At 42.8% G+C, this 19,431-nt stretch overlaps 1 protein-coding gene across 1 annotated transcript; it reads right to left on the bottom strand.

Annotated features, from left to right (window-relative positions):
- Positions 1 to 893: 893 nt before the first annotated feature.
- c8h5orf22 (chromosome 8 C5orf22 homolog) lies at positions 894 to 12,412 on the bottom strand. The gene is made up of 9 exons (XM_035430815.1): positions 12,224 to 12,412; positions 11,632 to 11,777; positions 11,312 to 11,461; positions 10,519 to 10,969; positions 8,825 to 8,887; positions 8,148 to 8,269; positions 6,671 to 6,737; positions 6,035 to 6,174; positions 894 to 2,864 (listed from the first exon to the last, which is right to left on the bottom strand). Exons 1-9 carry the CDS (start codon positions 12,290 to 12,292, stop codon positions 2,720 to 2,722), a joined length of 1,353 nt encoding a protein of 450 aa, XP_035286706.1. The 5' UTR covers positions 12,293 to 12,412; the 3' UTR covers positions 894 to 2,719.
- Positions 12,413 to 19,431: the final 7,019 nt, after the last annotated feature.

Here is a 19,431-nt window from a genome sequence, read left to right as displayed (position 1 = left end):
CACCTACTGAGTGCAATTACGAGGTCAGTAATAAGTCTGCATAAAATCTATAGACTGACAGTTTGCAGACCGCCCCTCAAAAAAGGGGCAGCATATGGAATTCATCACACCTCTCTGAGGCTTAGTGGTTGAAATACCAGAAAAAAACAGAGAAGAAATCCAATGCAAAAACCTAACTGGATATCCAGCAATCATCATCCCATGCACTGGAGAACTGAGGGATTGGGATGCTCAAGGGCTTACTTAACCTTTTAAGGTATAAGATCACAGATATGTGATCAGAATGTTCTTAACTGAACATTCTATTGCTGATGTAACTATCACCACTGGTAACTTAAAGCAATGGGGTTCTAGAACCACGACTCAGAATTTAGAAAAATCAAAAAATCAAGAAACTATATGAAAACACAAGTGTCAAGGACAGAACCATAGCAGCCCAGGAAAGGGCAGACATAGTTCAGAAACAATGTCAGGGAAGCCATAGTTGCAGAACAGAAGATAGCCACCATGAAATGAAAACAAAAACACATCACATATCTGAAATCCAAATGCATGAAATACACAAATTCCTGACTGGGGGCGAGGTGGGTATAGGAATAACAAAATTTGACAAAAGATCATTTTCACTCCAAAATATACCACCCTTAAATATGTCATTTGCCTTCAGTGAAATGTGTTTTTTTTAGTTTACGGCCCTGGGTCTATGCCTGTGTTTGTGAGTTTTCTTCTTGTTTGCGAAACTGAAGTTTTTATGTCCGGTAGCTACTTTTATGAGTGAGACTGCTTAAGGTGACTGGCACATTTAACTGTCTGTCCCGAAATGAGTTCTTTTCAAATGATATACAAAGTAAACCCAGACATTCAGCGAAACCATGTAACTCCACAACAAACCATCTTGATATCCTGCCTTTATTCAGCCAACATGGTGAAGGCTATCTCATTGTCGTTTGAGAAAACTTGTGAGTAGAATGTTAAAACATTAACTTAAAAAAACCTAAAACTCAAAATGAAAAACCTTTCTGGCTTTTGAGCCATTGGCTAAACAAATCAACACCAGAGCAGAAAACTTAGTAAATAAATGAATAAAACCAAAAAAAGGGAAAAAATACAGAGAACTGCAAACAATGACATTAGAATTCAGTGAAATTACTCACAGGTGAGGATGCTCAAGGTTACCCAGTCCTCATCAGCATGTTAAATGTGCCCACACCCTTTCTATGTCACATAAAGTAATTAAACAGCTGAAGTGGACTAAATAAATGGCATATCAATCAGTTTTCCATTTTAGTCCCTCTTAGACTCCCTCTGAAATGTGTCTATTTCTGCAGTCAAGTGCAGAGAATGAGACTGTACAACATAATTTCATCATGCCTGACTCTTCATACGCTTTATATTCTAAAGAGCCTTTCTCTCATTGTCCTTTTAATGAAAGAAATGGAAGCCAGTCCATTTTTTAAGGCTAAGAATTGTAAAGCGTCTCCCAGATTGAACACTTCAGCAACGGCTATAAGTCACGCCGTGGCAACCGCAGAAGGCGTGCGACTAAAAACTAAGAGCACATCAACTGCCCACCGTGCAGTGCATCAGGGTTATATTGTTCCGTTACTATGGCAGCAGTAACCAGTTCCTGCAGCGGGTTCTAGAAGGACAGCCATGTATCCCATGCCACTGAATTCCATTCTGTAGAATCCCAAGCTCCGTTAGACCGGCAGCCCACACCTCCTGACTGGCAGAACTCAGAGCTGGGGTCCATTTGAATTAATGAACTGAAAAGTGGCCACGAGGTTCTATATTTTTCAACTGATGAATTGAATTTCATCTGACTGAACATGTATTGAATGGATTTACCCCCCAATCCTGGTAGAAGGTTACACTGACCACCATCACAGTAGCAACTCCCCAGCCACACCCTCTCGAGGAAGCCGTGTTTATGGCAACAAAGAAAAACACCAAATAAATTATATTGGAATATATTTCCAGCATAGGTCAAAATATATCATAACAATTTTGCTGTTAACTTCACATACACACATTTTGTACAGAGCTTACACAAGTCATGTTACATTATGGCTTTTACAACACGCGCAAAATGTGAACTACGTGAAAGCAATCTTAACTGTTCTTCATTGTGCACAGCACATTCTGACATATAAGCCAAATGTAAGTCTATCCCTTTTGTTTTATAAAGCGTTTGGCATCTCCAATCTCACCCAAATGTCAGTGTATATACAGCCTCTGCAGCTGGCTCGGGAGAGTGAAGACAACCCACGGTTTTCTGCTGTAACACGTGCCTGCCAGCCAACTGCTTCTTTACACACTGAAGCCGCAAGCTTGGGGTGGAGGAGACCCAGTCATACGTGTGAACAGACAGAGGGAACCGGGGTCACATGAACAACAAACGCTGCCGTATCCCTGGCCGATGCAAAGTCAACTGTGCTCCAACCCCGCCGGCCGGCACCGGCACAGGCACAGGTCCGACTCCACAGCGAGACCGCCGTACACGCCTACCCCTTTCAATTATTTGCATTTCACATTTTGATGAAGATTTACAGATTTTAGTCGAGACAATGCTAAGTCACTCAAACATTTTGGCACTACACGCTGCTGCACCCCTGCAAACCGAAAGGCTGAAATGAGAGTCTAGTCCATTTCTATTTTAAACGCGGCTCATGTTTTAAAGACGCGCTGCGCACTCCCTCGGGCAGGCGGCTGCTTCTCCTCAGGAGGACGTGGCAGGGGAGTCCGCCGTGGTAGCGTACTCTCTGTGAACTGCTAGCGGCCCGTACAGCGACTCCAAGATGGCCAGGACTCGCTCTTGAATAGAGTCCACTTGATCGACAGGGCAGTACTCATCCAAACTGGATCTGGCACAGGAAAACAACAACAACAACGACAAAAGGCAAATCTATCATTTTAAGAAAATACATTTCTGAGAAACAGAATGAGACAGGAACACTGGGGTATTTTAATGGTTGAAAGATGAGCTTTCGCTTGATTGTAAGCCAATAACTCCCTAAAGGTGCAGATTAAAAGACAAGTTGTGGCATTTCGGGTGCTGAGCGCTGTAAAATTGTCGAGCCAGATGAATGGATATGAGGAGATCTTGAGCACGTCCAATGTGCTCTGCATGCAGTGCAATGAATCTGCAGCTTTTAAAGCCCAATTACTAAGGATAATGGAGTGACAGGACCTGACCAGGTGCTAATTACATCACAGAAGTATAAACGAGCAACACATGCACGTACGCACGTACACACACACACCACTGCAAGGCATAAGCAGACACAATTACAGATGATACATGGTATGCACTAAGTAACATCACTCGCTGCATTTCTGTAAAATTCCACAAAGGAGACTCGTGGTATTCCGAACATAGAGTTCGCGGTGTTTGTAACACTGTGAGGTAATACGGCATTCCAAACACAGAGAAGTAGTGGAGTTGTTTTGTCTTTTTCTCCATAATTATTAGTGCAATTTCACATCGATTGAAGTGTTTTAGTGTCTCGGAGAGCCAAAATGCAACCACAATCATAAACCTTATTCATCAGGAGAAACACTGCCATTGAATGGACGTCAACGTCAGCATGAAGCAGCCGCCTCCCCATTTTGTTCTGAACAGTGTCTTCGTTAGTTGTTTATTTCTGTAAGCAGCACACCATCCTTTTGTATTCATGACTTTTTCTTTGAAATGTCAAAGGGTCACATGCAGGCCGACTGTCATTTTGCTGTGCGAGCTGCCAAGTCAAGTAGTGTTGCCAAGTCCACTTATTATAAGCTTCTTCTTTTTAATATAAAGTCACTGGTAAATTTAAAGAGCTGCGGGCTGTGTTTTTTGGGCTTGTTTTAAGTTGAGTGTGCATTTTATGGGCTTCTTTTATTCTGCAATTTGGCATGAAATTAAAGCAACACTAAACGATACAAGCTACACTAAGCGAGAGAGACTTCTTATTTATGCACTTGTGTTGTGTTGTCACAGCAACCAAAGACGCATGGCACGTTGCACACATTTTCCATCCTCGCAACACACACCCACCCCAAACACACAGTAGAGTTTTAAAAGTATCATTTTAGCACCAGTTTTGGCAAAATCTAAACGATACCCATCCGTATTGAAGACAAACCACAGTATCCTATTTCAATGGATCTATTCAGAAGAAACATTTGACAGAGGGAACACAGATGCTGTGAGATTGGTCTGAACTCGGAAACAGCTCTTCACTTATAATTAAAATATAAAATTTGAAAATTACGCATAAGAAACAGCTCAACAAAACAAAATGAGATTTTGTATGCTTCTGCTGCACCACTGACAACACCTTAAAAACCATAGGTCTTCAAAAGTATGTATTGCAAATGACAGCTAAAAATGAAAGCGTTAGCACTCCTATTTGGGCTGAGATGTGAACAGCACCTGGAGCCAGTTTGAGTAGGCGTGGGCGTGAGCCTGTCTTTGCTGGTATTGGAACAGGCGTGGGTCCCAGCCTGCCAGGGATGTGAACAGGCGTAGATCCCAGCCTGCCTGGGATGTGAACAGGCGTAGGTCCCAGCCTGTCTTTACTGGGATGTGAACAGGCGTGGGTCCCAACCTGTCTTTGCTGGGATGTGAACAGGCGTGGGTCCCAGCCTCTCTTTGCTGTATTGGAATATGTGTAGGTCCCAGCCTCTCTTTGCTGGTAATGGAATATGTGTGGGTCCCAGCCTGTCTTTGCTGGTATTGGAATATGTGTGGGTCCCAGCCTGTCTTTGCTGATATTGGAATATGTGTGGGTCCCAGCCTGTCTTTGCTGGTAATGGAATATGTGTAGGTCCCAGCCTCTCTTTGCTGGTATTGGAATATGTGTGGGTCCCAGCCTGTCTTTGCTGGTATTGGAATATGTGTGGGTCCCAGCCTATCTTTGCTGGTATTGGAATATGTGTGGGTCCCAGCCTGTCTTTGCTGGTATTGGAATATGTGTGGGTCCCAGCCTGTCTTTGCTGGTATTGGAATATGTGTGGGTCCCAGCCTGTCTTTGCTGGTAATGGAATATGTGTGGGTCCCAGCCTGTCTTTGCTGGTATTGGAATATGTGTGGGTCCCAGCCTGTCTTTGCTGGTATTGGAATATGTGTGGGTCCCAGCCTCTCTTTGCTGGTATTGGAATATGTGTGGGTCCCAGCCTGTCTTTGCTGGTATTGGAATATGTGTGGGTCCCAGCCTGTCTTTGCTGGTAATGGAATATGTGTGGGTCCCAGCCTGTCTTTGCTGGTATTGGAATATGTGTGGGTCCCAGCCTGTCTTTGCTGGTATTGGAATATGTGTGGGTCCCAGCCTGTCTTTGCTGGTAATGGAATATGTGTGGGTCCCAGCCTGTCTTTGCTGGTATTGGAATATGTGTGGGTCCCAGCCTGTCTTTGCTGGTATTGGAATATGTGTGGGTCCCAGCCTCTCTTTGCTGGCATTGGAATATGTGTGGGTCCCAGCCTGTCTTTGCTGGTATTGGAATATGTGTGGGTCCCAGCCTGTCTTTGCTGGTAATGGAATATGTGTGGGTCCCAGCCTGTCTTTGCTGATATTGGAATATGTGTGGGTCCCAGCCTGTCTTTGCTGGTAATGGAATATGTGTAGGTCCCAGCCTCTCTTTGCTGGTATTGGAATATGTGTGGGTCCCAGCCTGTCTTTGCTGGTATTGGAATATGTGTGGGTCCCAGCCTGTCTTTGCTGGTATTGGAATATGTGTGGGTCCCAGCCTGTCTTTGCTGGTAATGGAATATGTGTGGGTCCCAGCCTGTCTTTGCTGGTATTGGAATATGTGTGGGTCCCAGCCTGTCTTTGCTGGTATTGGAATATGTGTGGGTCCCAGCCTCTCTTTGCTGGCATTGGAATATGTGTGGGTCCCAGCCTGTCTTTGCTGGGATGTGAACATTTATGGGTACCAGCCTGTCTTTGCTGAGATTTGATCAGGTGTGGGTGCCAGCCTGACAGACGGACATGCCAGGCGGTCTGGGCCGAGATCTGAACAGACACTGGCGCGGGCTGTGTCCCATAACTCTTACCTGGAAATGGTGACCAGCGTGGGCTTGGGCAGTGCCCGCAGGATGAGCCTGACGGCCTGTGCCAGCCTCTGGATCTCTTCCTCAGTGCTGACGTGGTGGGGCAGCTCGGAGTAGTCACAGGTGAGGCCGGCTTGGTGCACCTGTGGCAGAGACCCAGAGGAGACGCAGCGCCAGTTTAAAGAACACGTGCTCCCTTCAGAGGTTTCATAAGCTGAACCCGTGTTACATGAAGTCACATGACATCTCTGGGTGGACACGTTTCACCAGAAGGTCTGACAGGAAAACAATGTTTTTGTTGTTTAAACAGTACATGATAAATTGTAGTACTGACTATGATGATGATGATCATCATCATCTCAATTTCATAATCAGGTGTCTGGGTAAACAGTGTATGATTATTTCTTGAATTGATTATTCTGATGATGATGTTCTATGTCACTATTGGGTAACTGGGAAAATGGTGGTTACACAATGTATGACTGTCTCGTGTATTGATTATTACGACGATGACGACGATGGTGGTTACACTGACAAAAATGACTAACCATTTCACAATCGATTCATTTTTTGTGTTAACAGTGTATTGCAATATGAATGAAGATAACGACGGTGGTTACACTGATCAACACAATTTACCATTTCATAGTCGGGAGACTCCATGCGATTCCGCAGGCTTTGCACGAGCCTCACGACAGACTTCATCCTGAAAAACACAAGCGGCCCAGGCTGTTCTCATATCCGGCCTGTGTGTTAACTCCTAATGGGAACGCGCTATGCCCAAAACCACTACTGAGCCTGAAAGAGACAGAGCCACAGTACCGTGGAAACAGAAGCGTGTCCGCACGAATACGACACCCCATTATTATGAGCATGAAAGTACCACCCAGGGTCATTTATGTGCTCGGTAATGCTCCGGCCCCAGTCTTTTTGTGCTGTTAAAAGAGCTGGGGATGGACAATGGCTCCCCTTTTAAAGTGGCTTTGCTGGTTGCATTGTACTGATGCTCAGTACAGTTTCTACGCCAGACTTCAAAAGCGTGAGAAACTAGTCATGCTCTGAGGATGTGATCCATGTCTTTGTTAGCCACTTAAGCTAAGGGAGTCTAAAGCACATTAGTATTAATGTACAAATAGGGACAGTTCCAGCTTTTATTAATTTATCTACAATGAGTGAAAAACAGACACACACAGACACACACACACACACACACACAAAGACACTCACACACAAGCACACACACACCCACGCACACACACACACACAAAGAGACACACACACACACACACACACACAAAGACACTCACACACGCCTGCGCACACACACAGTCTAACAAAGAAACTAGATCAGGATGTGGGAAGTGCATTTCAGAATATTTGCTTGTTCAATCTTTTTTTTCTTCTAAGATCAAATATAACAATAATATACATTAAAATGTACCAACAAGCATTCCATGTATCTGCAGCTCTTTTGGTGTTAACATTGATTCTCTACAATGATATGTGCGTTAACTCACACACCAGGACTATTTCAGATACACTCATAGTTCTTTCTCCAGCTAAAAGCCTTTAACACTGACCTAATGAATCCATTAGAGAGCTTGTTCGGAAGTATCTAGTGCCATTCCAGAATCTGGACTCAAAGGTCTGCACTGGGAAAGTCAGAGACGATTAAAAACATGTTTTCAGGAGCTCATCTTTCGCGTTTCCGCCACGCTCAGAAACGAATCCCCGCATGCCCTGTTTTACATACACATGAATGAACAGGATTCAGGCGCTTACGCATTCACAGTACCATAATGTACTTCTTTAATCAAATGGAATGTGAACCTAAGGGCTTTTTCAAAATGGTGACGTAAAAGGTAACAGACAACTGAGGTGCAGAGTTTCTGACAAGGAAATCTGTTAGAAACAGAAAGTCACAGGTTTAAAAGCTGTGCTTTCCTTTTCCCGTGAGGTCGACCGCGGAAATGTTTGTTTGGAAAATCATTCACCGTGGTCAGCATATGTTTCCCCATGTTTGACTGTGGTCAGCGTACGCTTCCTCATATGCGACCGCGGTCACGATACATATCCTCATCACGACCGCGGTCAGTGTACGTTTCCTCATGCTCACCCTGGGTTGGCTGCCCACCGCTGGACCGTTTCTTCACCGTCGTCTTCGACCAGGTCGGCAAACACGGTTTCCAGATCCTCCAGCTGCCGAACGCGCCGCTCCACACAGTCCAGCACCTCGTCCTGAGGATTCCACACACGCTCACAATGTTAGTGAAACCACGCTAGATGTGTGAGCGACACGGGACACGCTTAGGCAACCCTGCTGAAAACACGCTTACACTGCATTACTGAAAACACAGCACATGCTTACAACATCTTACTCAAACCACACTACACAAAATATTTCTGAGGACAAGTAGCACATGCTTATAACATAAAGCTGAAGACATGCTCCCAACATATTACAGAAGACACGGCACATCCACTGAGCATTACTGAAGACCGATAGAACACGGTTACATGCTACTGTGAAGACACACATGTTTGGAGGATATTACTAAGGATGGTTCAGGATTATGATTGCTTTCAGAGGCAATTGGACATGTGGTAGAATGTTGGCATCCATAACAACATTAACAAAAAATTTTAGGGTAGCAGGACCCTAAGAGCTGTTGATGGCTCTTAGGGTCCTGCTACCCTAAAATTTTTTGTGCTGCTCACATACGAAAAGAGACGATTTACTCAAGATAGCTGTTAGCCCACGAGACTCTGTGTGAGAGGCAGGAGGTGCGTTACCTCATCTGCGTTTTCACTGGGCTTCTGGAAACTGTACAAGCCTTGCAGAATGGCATACTCCTCCTGTGGAGGACAGAAGAAACACTGACACATGCATGACCATGGATAGAGGTGTACACACTTTTTGAGTTGATCTGATGTGTAATTTTACTGTGCACAGACAGACATACAGACAGACAGAGAGAGGCAGACAGGCAGGCAGACAGGTAGGCACACGCACACACACACACATAGCTATATTACAGATATTATGGAATATTCTCCATATTACCCAGAATGTACATCATAGTGAGATGCATATTTAAATTATTTTCTAAAGAATAGACTAGTATACTAGAGTACATCTCGCATCACACTTACATACGTATAAATCATATTACCATTTAGGGGAATATGACGGCGTGACTCACGCCAGTAGGAACTGTGAAAGAGTGCATTACAAAACTCTGCCTCCGAACCACCAGCCCATGAAAGACCCGAGTCGTAATGTTTTAAGAGAAGTCAGCTCTCCTACTGCGGTCAGTCTTTTCAAAGGCAGCCACTTCAAACCGTTTCACTAAACACACGAAATGCCATTACCTAGGAAACGGTGCGAGCCGAGGTCTCGCTTCTCTCAATGGGATGGAAATCTGACTGGAGCGATGTCCGGTGCGGTCGCCGCATTCCGCAGAGCCGGCGACTCGCCTCCGGCTGTGCCGATGCAGCGCCCGGCAGATTTACCCCCCAGCCTATTTCCGTGAAAAAAAAGCCCACGACCCACTCCTGCGAGTTTCTCAGGGACCCGACTACCCGGCAACGCTCAGCTAAACAGCTGGATGGTCAAGCGCTCAGAAGTCAAGCGCATCAAACCAACTGAACCTGGAGGGATGTTGGTACAATTCAAAGTCTCATTGAGTCACCAATTGCAGCACTTCTGTCATCTGTCAACTCCAAGAAATACCTCCAATTCAACAGTACTGAATCAAAATCGGTTCGGTAAAGAAATACACATTAAAATATAAAGAAACTACTATTTGTAGTAGTAGGACAAATCCATTGTGATTTTTGATAACGATAATTGGTTGTCCAATAGTATCAAAAGCTAGTGGTCACACATTATTAAAGTGTCTGCTTAATGAAATGACAGAAATGGTAACTGGATGGAAATACTGAGAATGTATGTACAAGGTTCAAATACGGATTGTAAGAACAGCCACACAACAGTGCACACTGACGCCTTAGAAATGCACGGTTTTGGGGAACAGGAAGGGTGCTTCTGTTTTTCCTGCTGAACTGCTTAGGAGCCTCAGTACCAGTCAAAAAAAAAAAAATGAAGTGTCTACAGTCTCATTTCACAAGGACCTGCCACTGAGCGAATGCATTTGAAAATAAATGAGCTTTATAAATCACAACCTCAGGCCATTCTCTACTGCCGCTAGTCACCGGTTGACTGAAAAATCTGCTCAGCCACAGGCCATGTCCCTTGATTGCAGAATAAAGGCAGACCAACCAGGTTTCTCAGTTCAAGACAGATTGAATGAACGGATGAAACTGCATTACATTTTGCCACTAGATTCCCTTCAGGGCAACTAGCAGAGCGTATATGTTCTCATATTTACACAGCTGGGCCTTTCATTAAAAAATCCAGATTAAGGACCTTGATAAATGTATCCTAACTGAGCTATATGCTCCAGGGTCCCTAGCTGCTAGATTACCTGTGTGTACATCTCTTTGAATGGGTTTTTACAAGAGAAGAAATCCAGGTCGATGTCCAGGATGAAGGAACCATCTTGCCCTATAGCAGAACTGAGGCTGGCCACAGCTTTAGCAGTTGAGCCAGTCCCATCTTTCCCACACTGAGGACTATCGGTCCGTGGAGTTGCTGCATTTTTGTCATCACCTCCTGAGGTTCCGCTGCCACCTGGTGGCTGGAGTCTGTCATTGTAGGGTGACACATCACTCCCAGAAACGGCAGCTCCCTCCGCCCCCGTGTCCTGCGCCCGTGGCCTTTTTGCAACTGACACAGGGGTCTCTTCCCCCTGAATGCACTCATGCTCCACCGGGTTCACCTGGACAACGCTCAGCTGCAGGGGTTTGGGGTTTTCCAGCTGGTCTGGAGGAACGTAGAGACCATCGCTAAGAAAGTAATCATCCTTGCTTGTAACCCTGAGAAAAAGATAGAGAGTCAGAGAGGTTATTCTGTCCTGAAGAGTCTCAAAAACGACACTACAAGGAATAATAGCTCACAACCAACTAGTCCAGAAACCAACAAATCTAACAATGTTAAGCCTTGAAATTGTTTCCCTGTCCTAATTCTGAAAATCAGACAAAGTGTAGCCTTTGAATAGTTCCACTATCCCTTTCAGGTAAATCACACTGCGTACACCACAAATAGTTCCCCTTTCCCATTCTAGTAAAAATGCAGTGTGTAATAGGCTACTGAGTGTAGACAACTGGGTGGGTAGTGGAGGTTTTTCAAGATGGATGCTACCCCAGGGCTTCAATGACCTGATTGTGGTTGTGGAGGAGTCTCTGCCCACACACATGCTGTGCTCCCCCTCTTTAATCTGCTGGGCCCAATAGGGATGGAGCCACATCACATGGGACACGTGTCCAGCATAAACCATGGGCATGACCCAATTCTCAATGCTCAGCTCACTGTAAAAAAATATAAATAAATGACATTAATGAAAATACTACCACAATGTTTAAAGAGACGGTGTTCAGGAAGAATACAGCAGACTTTTTTTCTTTTGGCATTTCTACTGTGAAATATCCAACACATCAAATGAGGCGCTGATTTGAATAAACACAGTGGATTACTCAACCTGAAAAGAGCTTCTTTATCAAACACGGTGTCCGCGGGCATGTTAACGGGTATTAGGAGATCAGGGTGAGAATCCAAATGGACCATTTTAATATTCTTCATTGGAACATGCCTTGAAGCAATTGCACGATATATGTGACGCACCACCTGGGGGGAAACACAATTATTTATTGCTTTACCATACCCTCTATTTAAAACGACAGCTCATGATATGATTTTCAAGGAATTATCGATACACGTCATACACAACTACTGTAGCTAACCGACAAGCTAACAGAAGGGATAATGGAGTGGAAGGCTAAATTTAGGTAACAGTGCAAGCAGATCTGGCTAACTGTTAGCTTTCCGGTTGTTTAATTCCGCAGCCCGTCAGCTATCCGACACGTATTTGCAAGGTGCAATTTTAAGAGCAATTTGTTCTTTACAAAAATTCTTACATACTTCACCATATAATGTAATTCATGGCTGGCTAACTACTTTACAAGCTTGCCAGGTACCTGGTTAAGACAGCCAAGTTTAATCTGCGTTAGTCAAAGCATACAACTTTTAGCCTAGCTCGAAAGCTATACATCTCTTGGTTTTCCAAAGCTTACATCGTGGTGGTCTTCAACAATCCACACAGGCAACTCTGTGTATACCCTTTTCGAGGTTTGACTATTCATGTTTTTTCAAATGAATCAGTTTCGTAAATTCTCTTTATTTCCACGTCCTTTGGTGTTTTCAAAGAATTTTCGTAATGGGGATAATTACTTGAACACACAATAACTCTGTAGTCCGATTGGCTGAGAGAGATCTCACTAGCTTGTGATTGGTCTAATAATGTCCATCTTGTTTTTTGTCGCCGGGTAGAAACATGCGTCCTCACATTTTCGGTATTATTAAGGGAGGTCATAAGCGAATTACGCTTCTGACCTGTGCAAACGACCTGTGTATGAAGTATAGGTACAGATCTGAGAAGACTAATTTGACCGTGAAATGAATTGTAAAAAATCGATTTTTTATGTACTACTTTAATCGTATTTCCCTTGTTCTTTAACAAACTAAGGATAGACCTGAATACATTTCTGACATAGCACCACATCTCCCTCTAGTGGTAAGTAATACATTACATTACATTACATTCATTTAGCAGACGCTTTTATCCAAAGCGACGTACAAAAAGTGCATTTTCATGATCGTAGACAACTGCTGAACACGGGTTCAGTAAGGTACAATTACTTATTTTGTAAAGCTATTTCTAGCCGAGAACAAAGAACACTATCCTGGTCTAACATCTGCAAAGCCAAACTAGGCAGAAGAATAGGGTAGAGTATTAGGACAAATACAATTTACCAAGAAGTGCAGGGATGGGGCAACATGTAACAAGTGACAGGAAAAAGGGTTTTTTTTAATTTATTTTTTTAATTTTATTTTTTAAAAATATATATATACACAGCGTGGTGGTGGTTATTCTAGGTATAGTCTGAAGAGATGAGTCTTCAGGCCACGGCGGAAGATGGATAGTGAGGGGGAAGTTCGGAGAGGGACGGGGAGTTCGTTCCACCACTGGGGAGCTAGGGTAATAATTAGTTTTACCGAGAAAACCACCCTATACGAACGTAGCCAGGCAAACAAAAATGATTAACGTCTTCTACCCGAAAATAGATGCCGTATTAAAGGAAATAAAAAGGTTTTACCAGATACAGGCAATTAAAACAAAACATACTAATGTGCCACTTCAATCAGACAAAATAAACCCCAAAGAAAACAAATTAAGTACAAATAATAACAACAACAACAACAACAACAATAATAATAATAATAATAATAATAATAATAATAATAAAATCCCCTAATGTAAGCACCACAGGCCTGAATGTTGACCCTGTTGGCTTGGGTTCCATATCCTCTGTTCCCATTGCAGTCCCCCTTTCTTGTAGTGTTCACTGCTGTTTTCTGTGTAGGTGCAGGACCCCATTAGCATTACCAGGTATCTCTCCTTATGTGAGAATGAATGGGTGGCTGTGTTATTTGTTTTTTCCCTAAAATCACAGTTGTTAATGCCATTTTTTTGGTGTTGATGGTACTGGGCAAGAACATTGATGTGCAAAGCTCAGAACCAGTGTGACAAAGTCAGTGACCAATCACAGCTGTAAAGAATGAGTATGGGTATAGGTACGAGTTTAGTGAAACATTACAGCAGGCCCCATGATTCATAGTGCTGTTTCTACTCATTAAACATAGCATAGCATATAGCATAACAATTTCACATTTATTTTATGTTTGTTAGTAAATGTGTTAGTGTCTAGAGTTTAAAGCAGTGGGAGAAGCAAGGAGGAGATGGCCAACCTTGGTGAAGGAATATTATGCCATTGTTTTCGTATCCATGCACCAACAGGCCTGTTGCTATGGGAATCATGTTCTGCAGATAAATGCCAGTCCTTCTTACTGACAACTTGGTTACGTTTAGCCCCCCCCCCCCCCCCCCCCCCCCCCCCCCCCCCCCGCAGTCTCAAGACACTTTCATAGGCTGACAGGGGCCACACTATTGAACAAGGCTAAATCCCTTTCTGATTCTGAAGGCTGTAATTAAAATAATTACACTGGCAGCAAGGCCAGAGAGAGAGAGAGAGAGAGAGAGAGAGAGAGAGTGTGTGTGAGAGGGAGAGAGTGGGAGAGAGAGTGAGAGAGAGATTTAATGAAGATTTAATTATGCTAATACTTGTGGTAAAATTAAGTTGAGCTGAAATAAAGATAATGAAATAGAATTCTCCAAAATGGCATCTGTACCATGTAAAGAAACAAATGTAATCAATACAGAAATAATTCAGCCATTATTATGCAATTGTTTTATCTGATGATTTCAAAGACCCCCACCTGAAGGTTTAGTCTGAAAAGAAACATATATATTGCACATCGAGACATATAATAGTGACTGCTCATATACTGATTTGACATGTTTTGACACAATACTTTACAAAAAAGAAAATAAGTGAGAGAAATATGAAGAATTAATTTCACCTTACGACTAACAACGTGTGTGTCTGCAGTGCTGTGACAGAACAATCAATGTTAATAAACTATTCACACTGCCTTCCTCTCCCTGCCAAGTTGGCAGAAAAAATAATGCAGGCTTCAGAGAGAAAACTAAATGAATAATAGCCCCAGAGTACCAATAAATTATGTTGTTTCATAATGGTGTATGAGTATGAAATACTGACATACTGTTCTAAAGAACTCACCGTAGCATTACAGTATTTATGGCTCTAGAAGCAGCACAAAGTTTTCTTGAATGGCTCCATCTTCTGGCCAACATAATAAAAGTAATGAAAGTCCGCAAGCTGATGCAGTCCTTTTTATTTTTATAAAAGCAAAGATTAAAATTTAGGCATATATTTTAACATTTGTGATCAGTACTGAGGATATCAAGGGTCATCCACAATGGATTGATTTCATTTTGGCATCTGTAAGAATTCTGATATAACTATGACATTTGTAAACCTCTGAGTATAAGATGAGTTAGAAAATGAGTTACAGAGCACCACAGCAATGGATTCATAGACAGTTTCAGACAATTCAGTTAGAGAGTACCTGCTATTTAAATGAAGAATGCAACCTGGGTATTGCATCAATCTACAATTCATTACCAGATATCAGCATTGGAATCAAATGATACATTGAAACTGCTCATAAACTGAGACTGGCACAGAAGGCAGCAGTTTCTCAGAAAAGCTTGGTGCATTGACCATTGCATTACAGATTATTAACTCAGCGAGGGAAGAAGTAATGCCCTTTTCACTGCTACAGGTAAAACTAAATTTGATTTCCAGGGACACAGAGTTTCATCTTCTCCAAGATTACAGGCTTTAAACACAGTATAAAAAAGAGAAATGGGTGGAGCAAGACATCCGATTCCCCAGGCAATACTGACCGCAGGACTGCAACTCAGAATTCGGTTATGCAGAGGAAGTAGCATCTCTTTATGGATGGGAAATCAATGGGATTTGTCCAATCTGTAACACAGCTCAACACAGCTATTCTTTCTCACCACCTGAATGAGACATACTCATTTGATTATCTTTGATTAATAATCCCTAGGTTTTCAGGAAAATATTCTTATGAAAACTTGAAAACCATGTAAACCAAACTATGAACAGCCTTTACATCTGAATAGCACTGATCTGATATAAATCATTCTGGTGAAATGCATTTTCCTGCTCTCCACAGTACTGTGATTTGTATTGCCTTTGAGCTCTCTTGTCTTTGCAGTCATGAAGGAGTAACATTGCAAGGTCATAGAATAATAAATAATTTTTAATGAGAAGAACGATCATGTCACTGTTCTGTGCATTTTCTTACCACTAGATGGCAGGTGAGAAGGAATACAGAATATGGGATTCAATGAAGCTGTAGCCTAAGTACACATAACAGTGAGATGATACAGTATTATGACTGTATTCAAATACTTTTGAATACTTTCTAACACTTTATATTTATTTATTTTTCATGAGCATGCTCAACCGATCAGCATTAATTAGCCTCAGTGCTAGCACTTTCTGAAACCTGGTCGCGTTTTGAAGACCAGTCAGTCTTACATTATCCTTTACATTATCCAGACAATGGAATCACTAAGCCTTTACAGGACAATGGCTTTACAAGTTGATTTTGTGGTTGTTCAACATTTCGAGACCCATTGGGTCCAGTTCAATTTTGGGTCCAGTGCACTCATCTGTCTATTCTGCTGCCCTCTATTGATCACTAGAGTATATTGCAAGTGTAACAAAGTCAAATGGGATTCATTGAGTGGAACCGCTGGTCTTAAGGCTTCGACATGCTTCAAACTAACTGGTCTGTATGAAGAGTTGTCAGACAGTGTTGCTGTTTATTCCTTTTCCGAAGTAGCTAAACTTGAAGGTGGGGTCAGAAGCTGTCCATCATAGAGAGGGGTGTGGTTCTATCCAAGATGTCAGCGACTTCTGTGGGCTCATTCCATTTCGCTTATTTTATCTGTCCTCAGGCTCTTCCTATCTCTTCCTCGCATCCTTTCCTTGTGTCCTCCATTGGGGGAAGCTAAGGAGCAAGTAAAGGACACAAGGATTCACGGTATGACAATTAGCAATTGGAATGAGCCCTGTGTGTCTTTAGAATAACAAAGCGAAAAGTCATACAAGTGTACATCATGACAAACACACTTAAGAAACTATGATCATCATAGGCTTTCCTGTGATCAAGGATCGACAGAATCATTGAACTCACTGAATTCGGAAAGCATCATATCTGGAGTGACATTTGAACCTTCAGTTAACAGGTCCCCAGGCTGGGGTGAAGCTCTTGTGTCTTGATTCAACTTCCGGCGGCGCTGCTCTGTTGCAACCCGGGCTGCGCTGCTGCTGCCTTGTAGTGGTTCTGTTTGTTTGTGTCTAATATTGCGTGATTTTATACTGACGGTGTTTGGCGATCTTTGCTTCTATTGTTGATGTGTTTGTTTGTTTTTTGTTTGTCTATAGGTGCTTTTAGGCACCTTGCTGTATGTTTTTATTCGCTAACATCTTTGTATGTTTTTTGTATCTGGAATGTTTGTCTTTTACGGCTGCAGCATGGGTGAAAGCCCAAGCCAAATTTTCCACTTTGTGGGACAATAAAGTTAATCTTGAATCTTGTCTTCACGGTACCCGGCCTGAGCTTCATATTACCCGCTTCATATTACATAAAGAGAACGTAAAACGTTGGGTAAGACGCCGTGGATAAAGGGAATTTCATGCGGAGAAAGAATAAGCGGTGTATTTACGGGAGGCCGTCAGGTAGTGGGGTTCTCTGATTGACTGAATCAATGATTGATTGAGTCTGCTGCCCGGCGAGCACCCTAGGAGCTGCAGTGCGTTCGCCGCCAGCCTCGCAGAAGAGCCCCAGCTCACTTTGATGCACGGTTCAAAGTGGAGTGCCATTACTTATTCATGTGTTTTTTTCTATTGTTGTTATTGCTCCCTCTGCGTGCCACAATTATTGCGTTAGATAGATCATGTTTAATTCAGGCTGTGCAAATATTACCAGGGGTTGGGAAAAAATAAATATGCGGGCTTTCCTTTTTAACGGAATGATGTAGCCTGAAGTGGAATTGTTCTGAACGCTTCCTGCCTCATTCCTCCGAAGATTGTCTCAAAGGGGGCTTCGTGTTTACTCTTGTAATATTGCATTTCAAAAATGCATATACTGCTGTGATTTCTGTGGTGCGTGCTGGATTTCCACTCAGGTAATTTGGCTTGAAGCAAGTTTTGGTCAAATGCTGATTTGGGCCTGTAATTCAATTCACCTGCCAGCTATAAGTATGTCGCTGAAAGTAGGGAAAAGGGAAAGGGAAAATTCCCAGAATACCTCTGGAGCAAATGAGAATGAGTACAGACAGAGAGCCAAGTTCATTAATTTGTGTTTATAATGAATTGTTCCAGGGCTAAAAACAATTGAATTATTTAGCCGAACTGAAGGAGTAGCCACAGGCTATGCCTTCCTGTTACCCGCAGTCAAAGAGATGCTCAGAGAATCAGAGTTGGCCTTAACTAGGAGCGATTTAGCTGATTGGTAAGGCATTTGTCTATGAAATCTTTGGACGAATGAGAGGCCAGTTTCAAATCCCACCTCGGACTCAGGATTTTCTCTAACTCATTACACTAGCTCTCCTGTAGTGATCACTACTAGCTTTCCTTTAGTGATGAGTACTAGCTCTCTTTTAGTGATGAGTACTAGCTCTCTTTTAGTGATCAGTACTAGCTCTCCTGTAGTGATCACTACTAGCTTTCCTTTAGTGATGAGTACTAGCTCTCTTTTAGTGATGAGTACTAGCTCTCCTGTAGTGATCAGTACTAGCTCTCTTTTAGTGATCAGTACTAGCTCTCCTGTAGTGATCACTACTAGCTTTCCTTTAGTGATGAGTACTAGCTCTCCTGTAGTGATCACTACTAGCTTTCCTTTAGTGATGAGTACTAGCTCTCTTTTAGTGATCAGTACTAGCTCTCCTGTAGTGATCACTACTAGCTTTCCTTTAGTGATCCCTACTAGCTTTCCTTTAGTGATGAGTACTAGCTCTCTTTTAGTGATCAGTACTAGCTCTCCTGTAGTGATCAGTACTAGCTCTCCTGTAGTGATCACTACTAGCTTTCCTTTAGTGATCACTACTAGCTTTCCTTTAGTGATGAGTACTAGCTCTCTTTTAGTGATCAGTACTAGCTCTCCTGTAGTGATCAGTACTAGCTCTCCTGTAGTGATCACTACTAGCTTTCCTTTAGTGATGAGTACTAGCTCTCTTTTAGTGATGAGTACTAGCTCTCCTGTAGTGATCAGTACTAGCTCTCTTTTAGTGATCAGTACTAGCTCTCCTGTAGTGATCACTACTAGCTTTCCTTTAGTGATGAGTACTAGCTCTCTTTTAGTGATCAGTACTAGCTCTCCTGTAGTGATCAGTACTAGCTCTCCTGTAGTGATCACTACTGGCTCTCCTTTAGTGATCAGTAATAGCTCTCCTGTAGTGATCAGTACTAGCTCTCTTTTAGTGATCAGTACTAGCTCTCCTGTAGTGATCACTACTACTTCTCCTTTAGTGATCAGTACTAGCTCTCCTGTAGTGATCACTACTAGCTCCCCTTTAGTGATCAGTACTAGCTCTCCTGTAGTGATCAATAATAGCTCTCATTTAGTTATTAGTAACAGCTCTCCTGTAGTGATCAATGCTAACTCTCCTGTAATGATCCGTACTAGCTCTCCTGGAATGATCAGTGCTAGCTTTCTCGTAGTGCTCTGTGGCTTATGTGTGTAAGTACAAAGCCCTTGT

This window comes from Anguilla anguilla, chromosome 8, assembly GCF_013347855.1.
Source record: "Anguilla anguilla isolate fAngAng1 chromosome 8, fAngAng1.pri, whole genome shotgun sequence".
In the NCBI taxonomy this organism is placed as follows: Eukaryota; Metazoa; Chordata; class Actinopteri; order Anguilliformes; family Anguillidae; genus Anguilla; species Anguilla anguilla.
This window is presented reverse-complemented; position numbering and strand designations above follow the sequence as displayed.

Excerpts from the sequence above, each read along its gene's own strand:
- c8h5orf22 (XM_035430815.1), bottom strand. The coding sequence starts at position 12,292 with ATGAATAGTCAAACCTCGAAAAGGGTATACACAGAGTTGCCTGTGTGG. Across the intron at positions 10,970-11,311 it reads TCCTCCACAACCACAATCAG|GGTTACAAGCAAGGATGATT; the intron begins GTCATTGAAGCC and ends TCTTTTTCTCAG. Across the intron at positions 6,738-8,147 it reads CGGTGGGCAGCCAACCCAGG|GATGAAGTCTGTCGTGAGGC; the intron begins GTGAGCATGAGG and ends TGTGTTTTTCAG.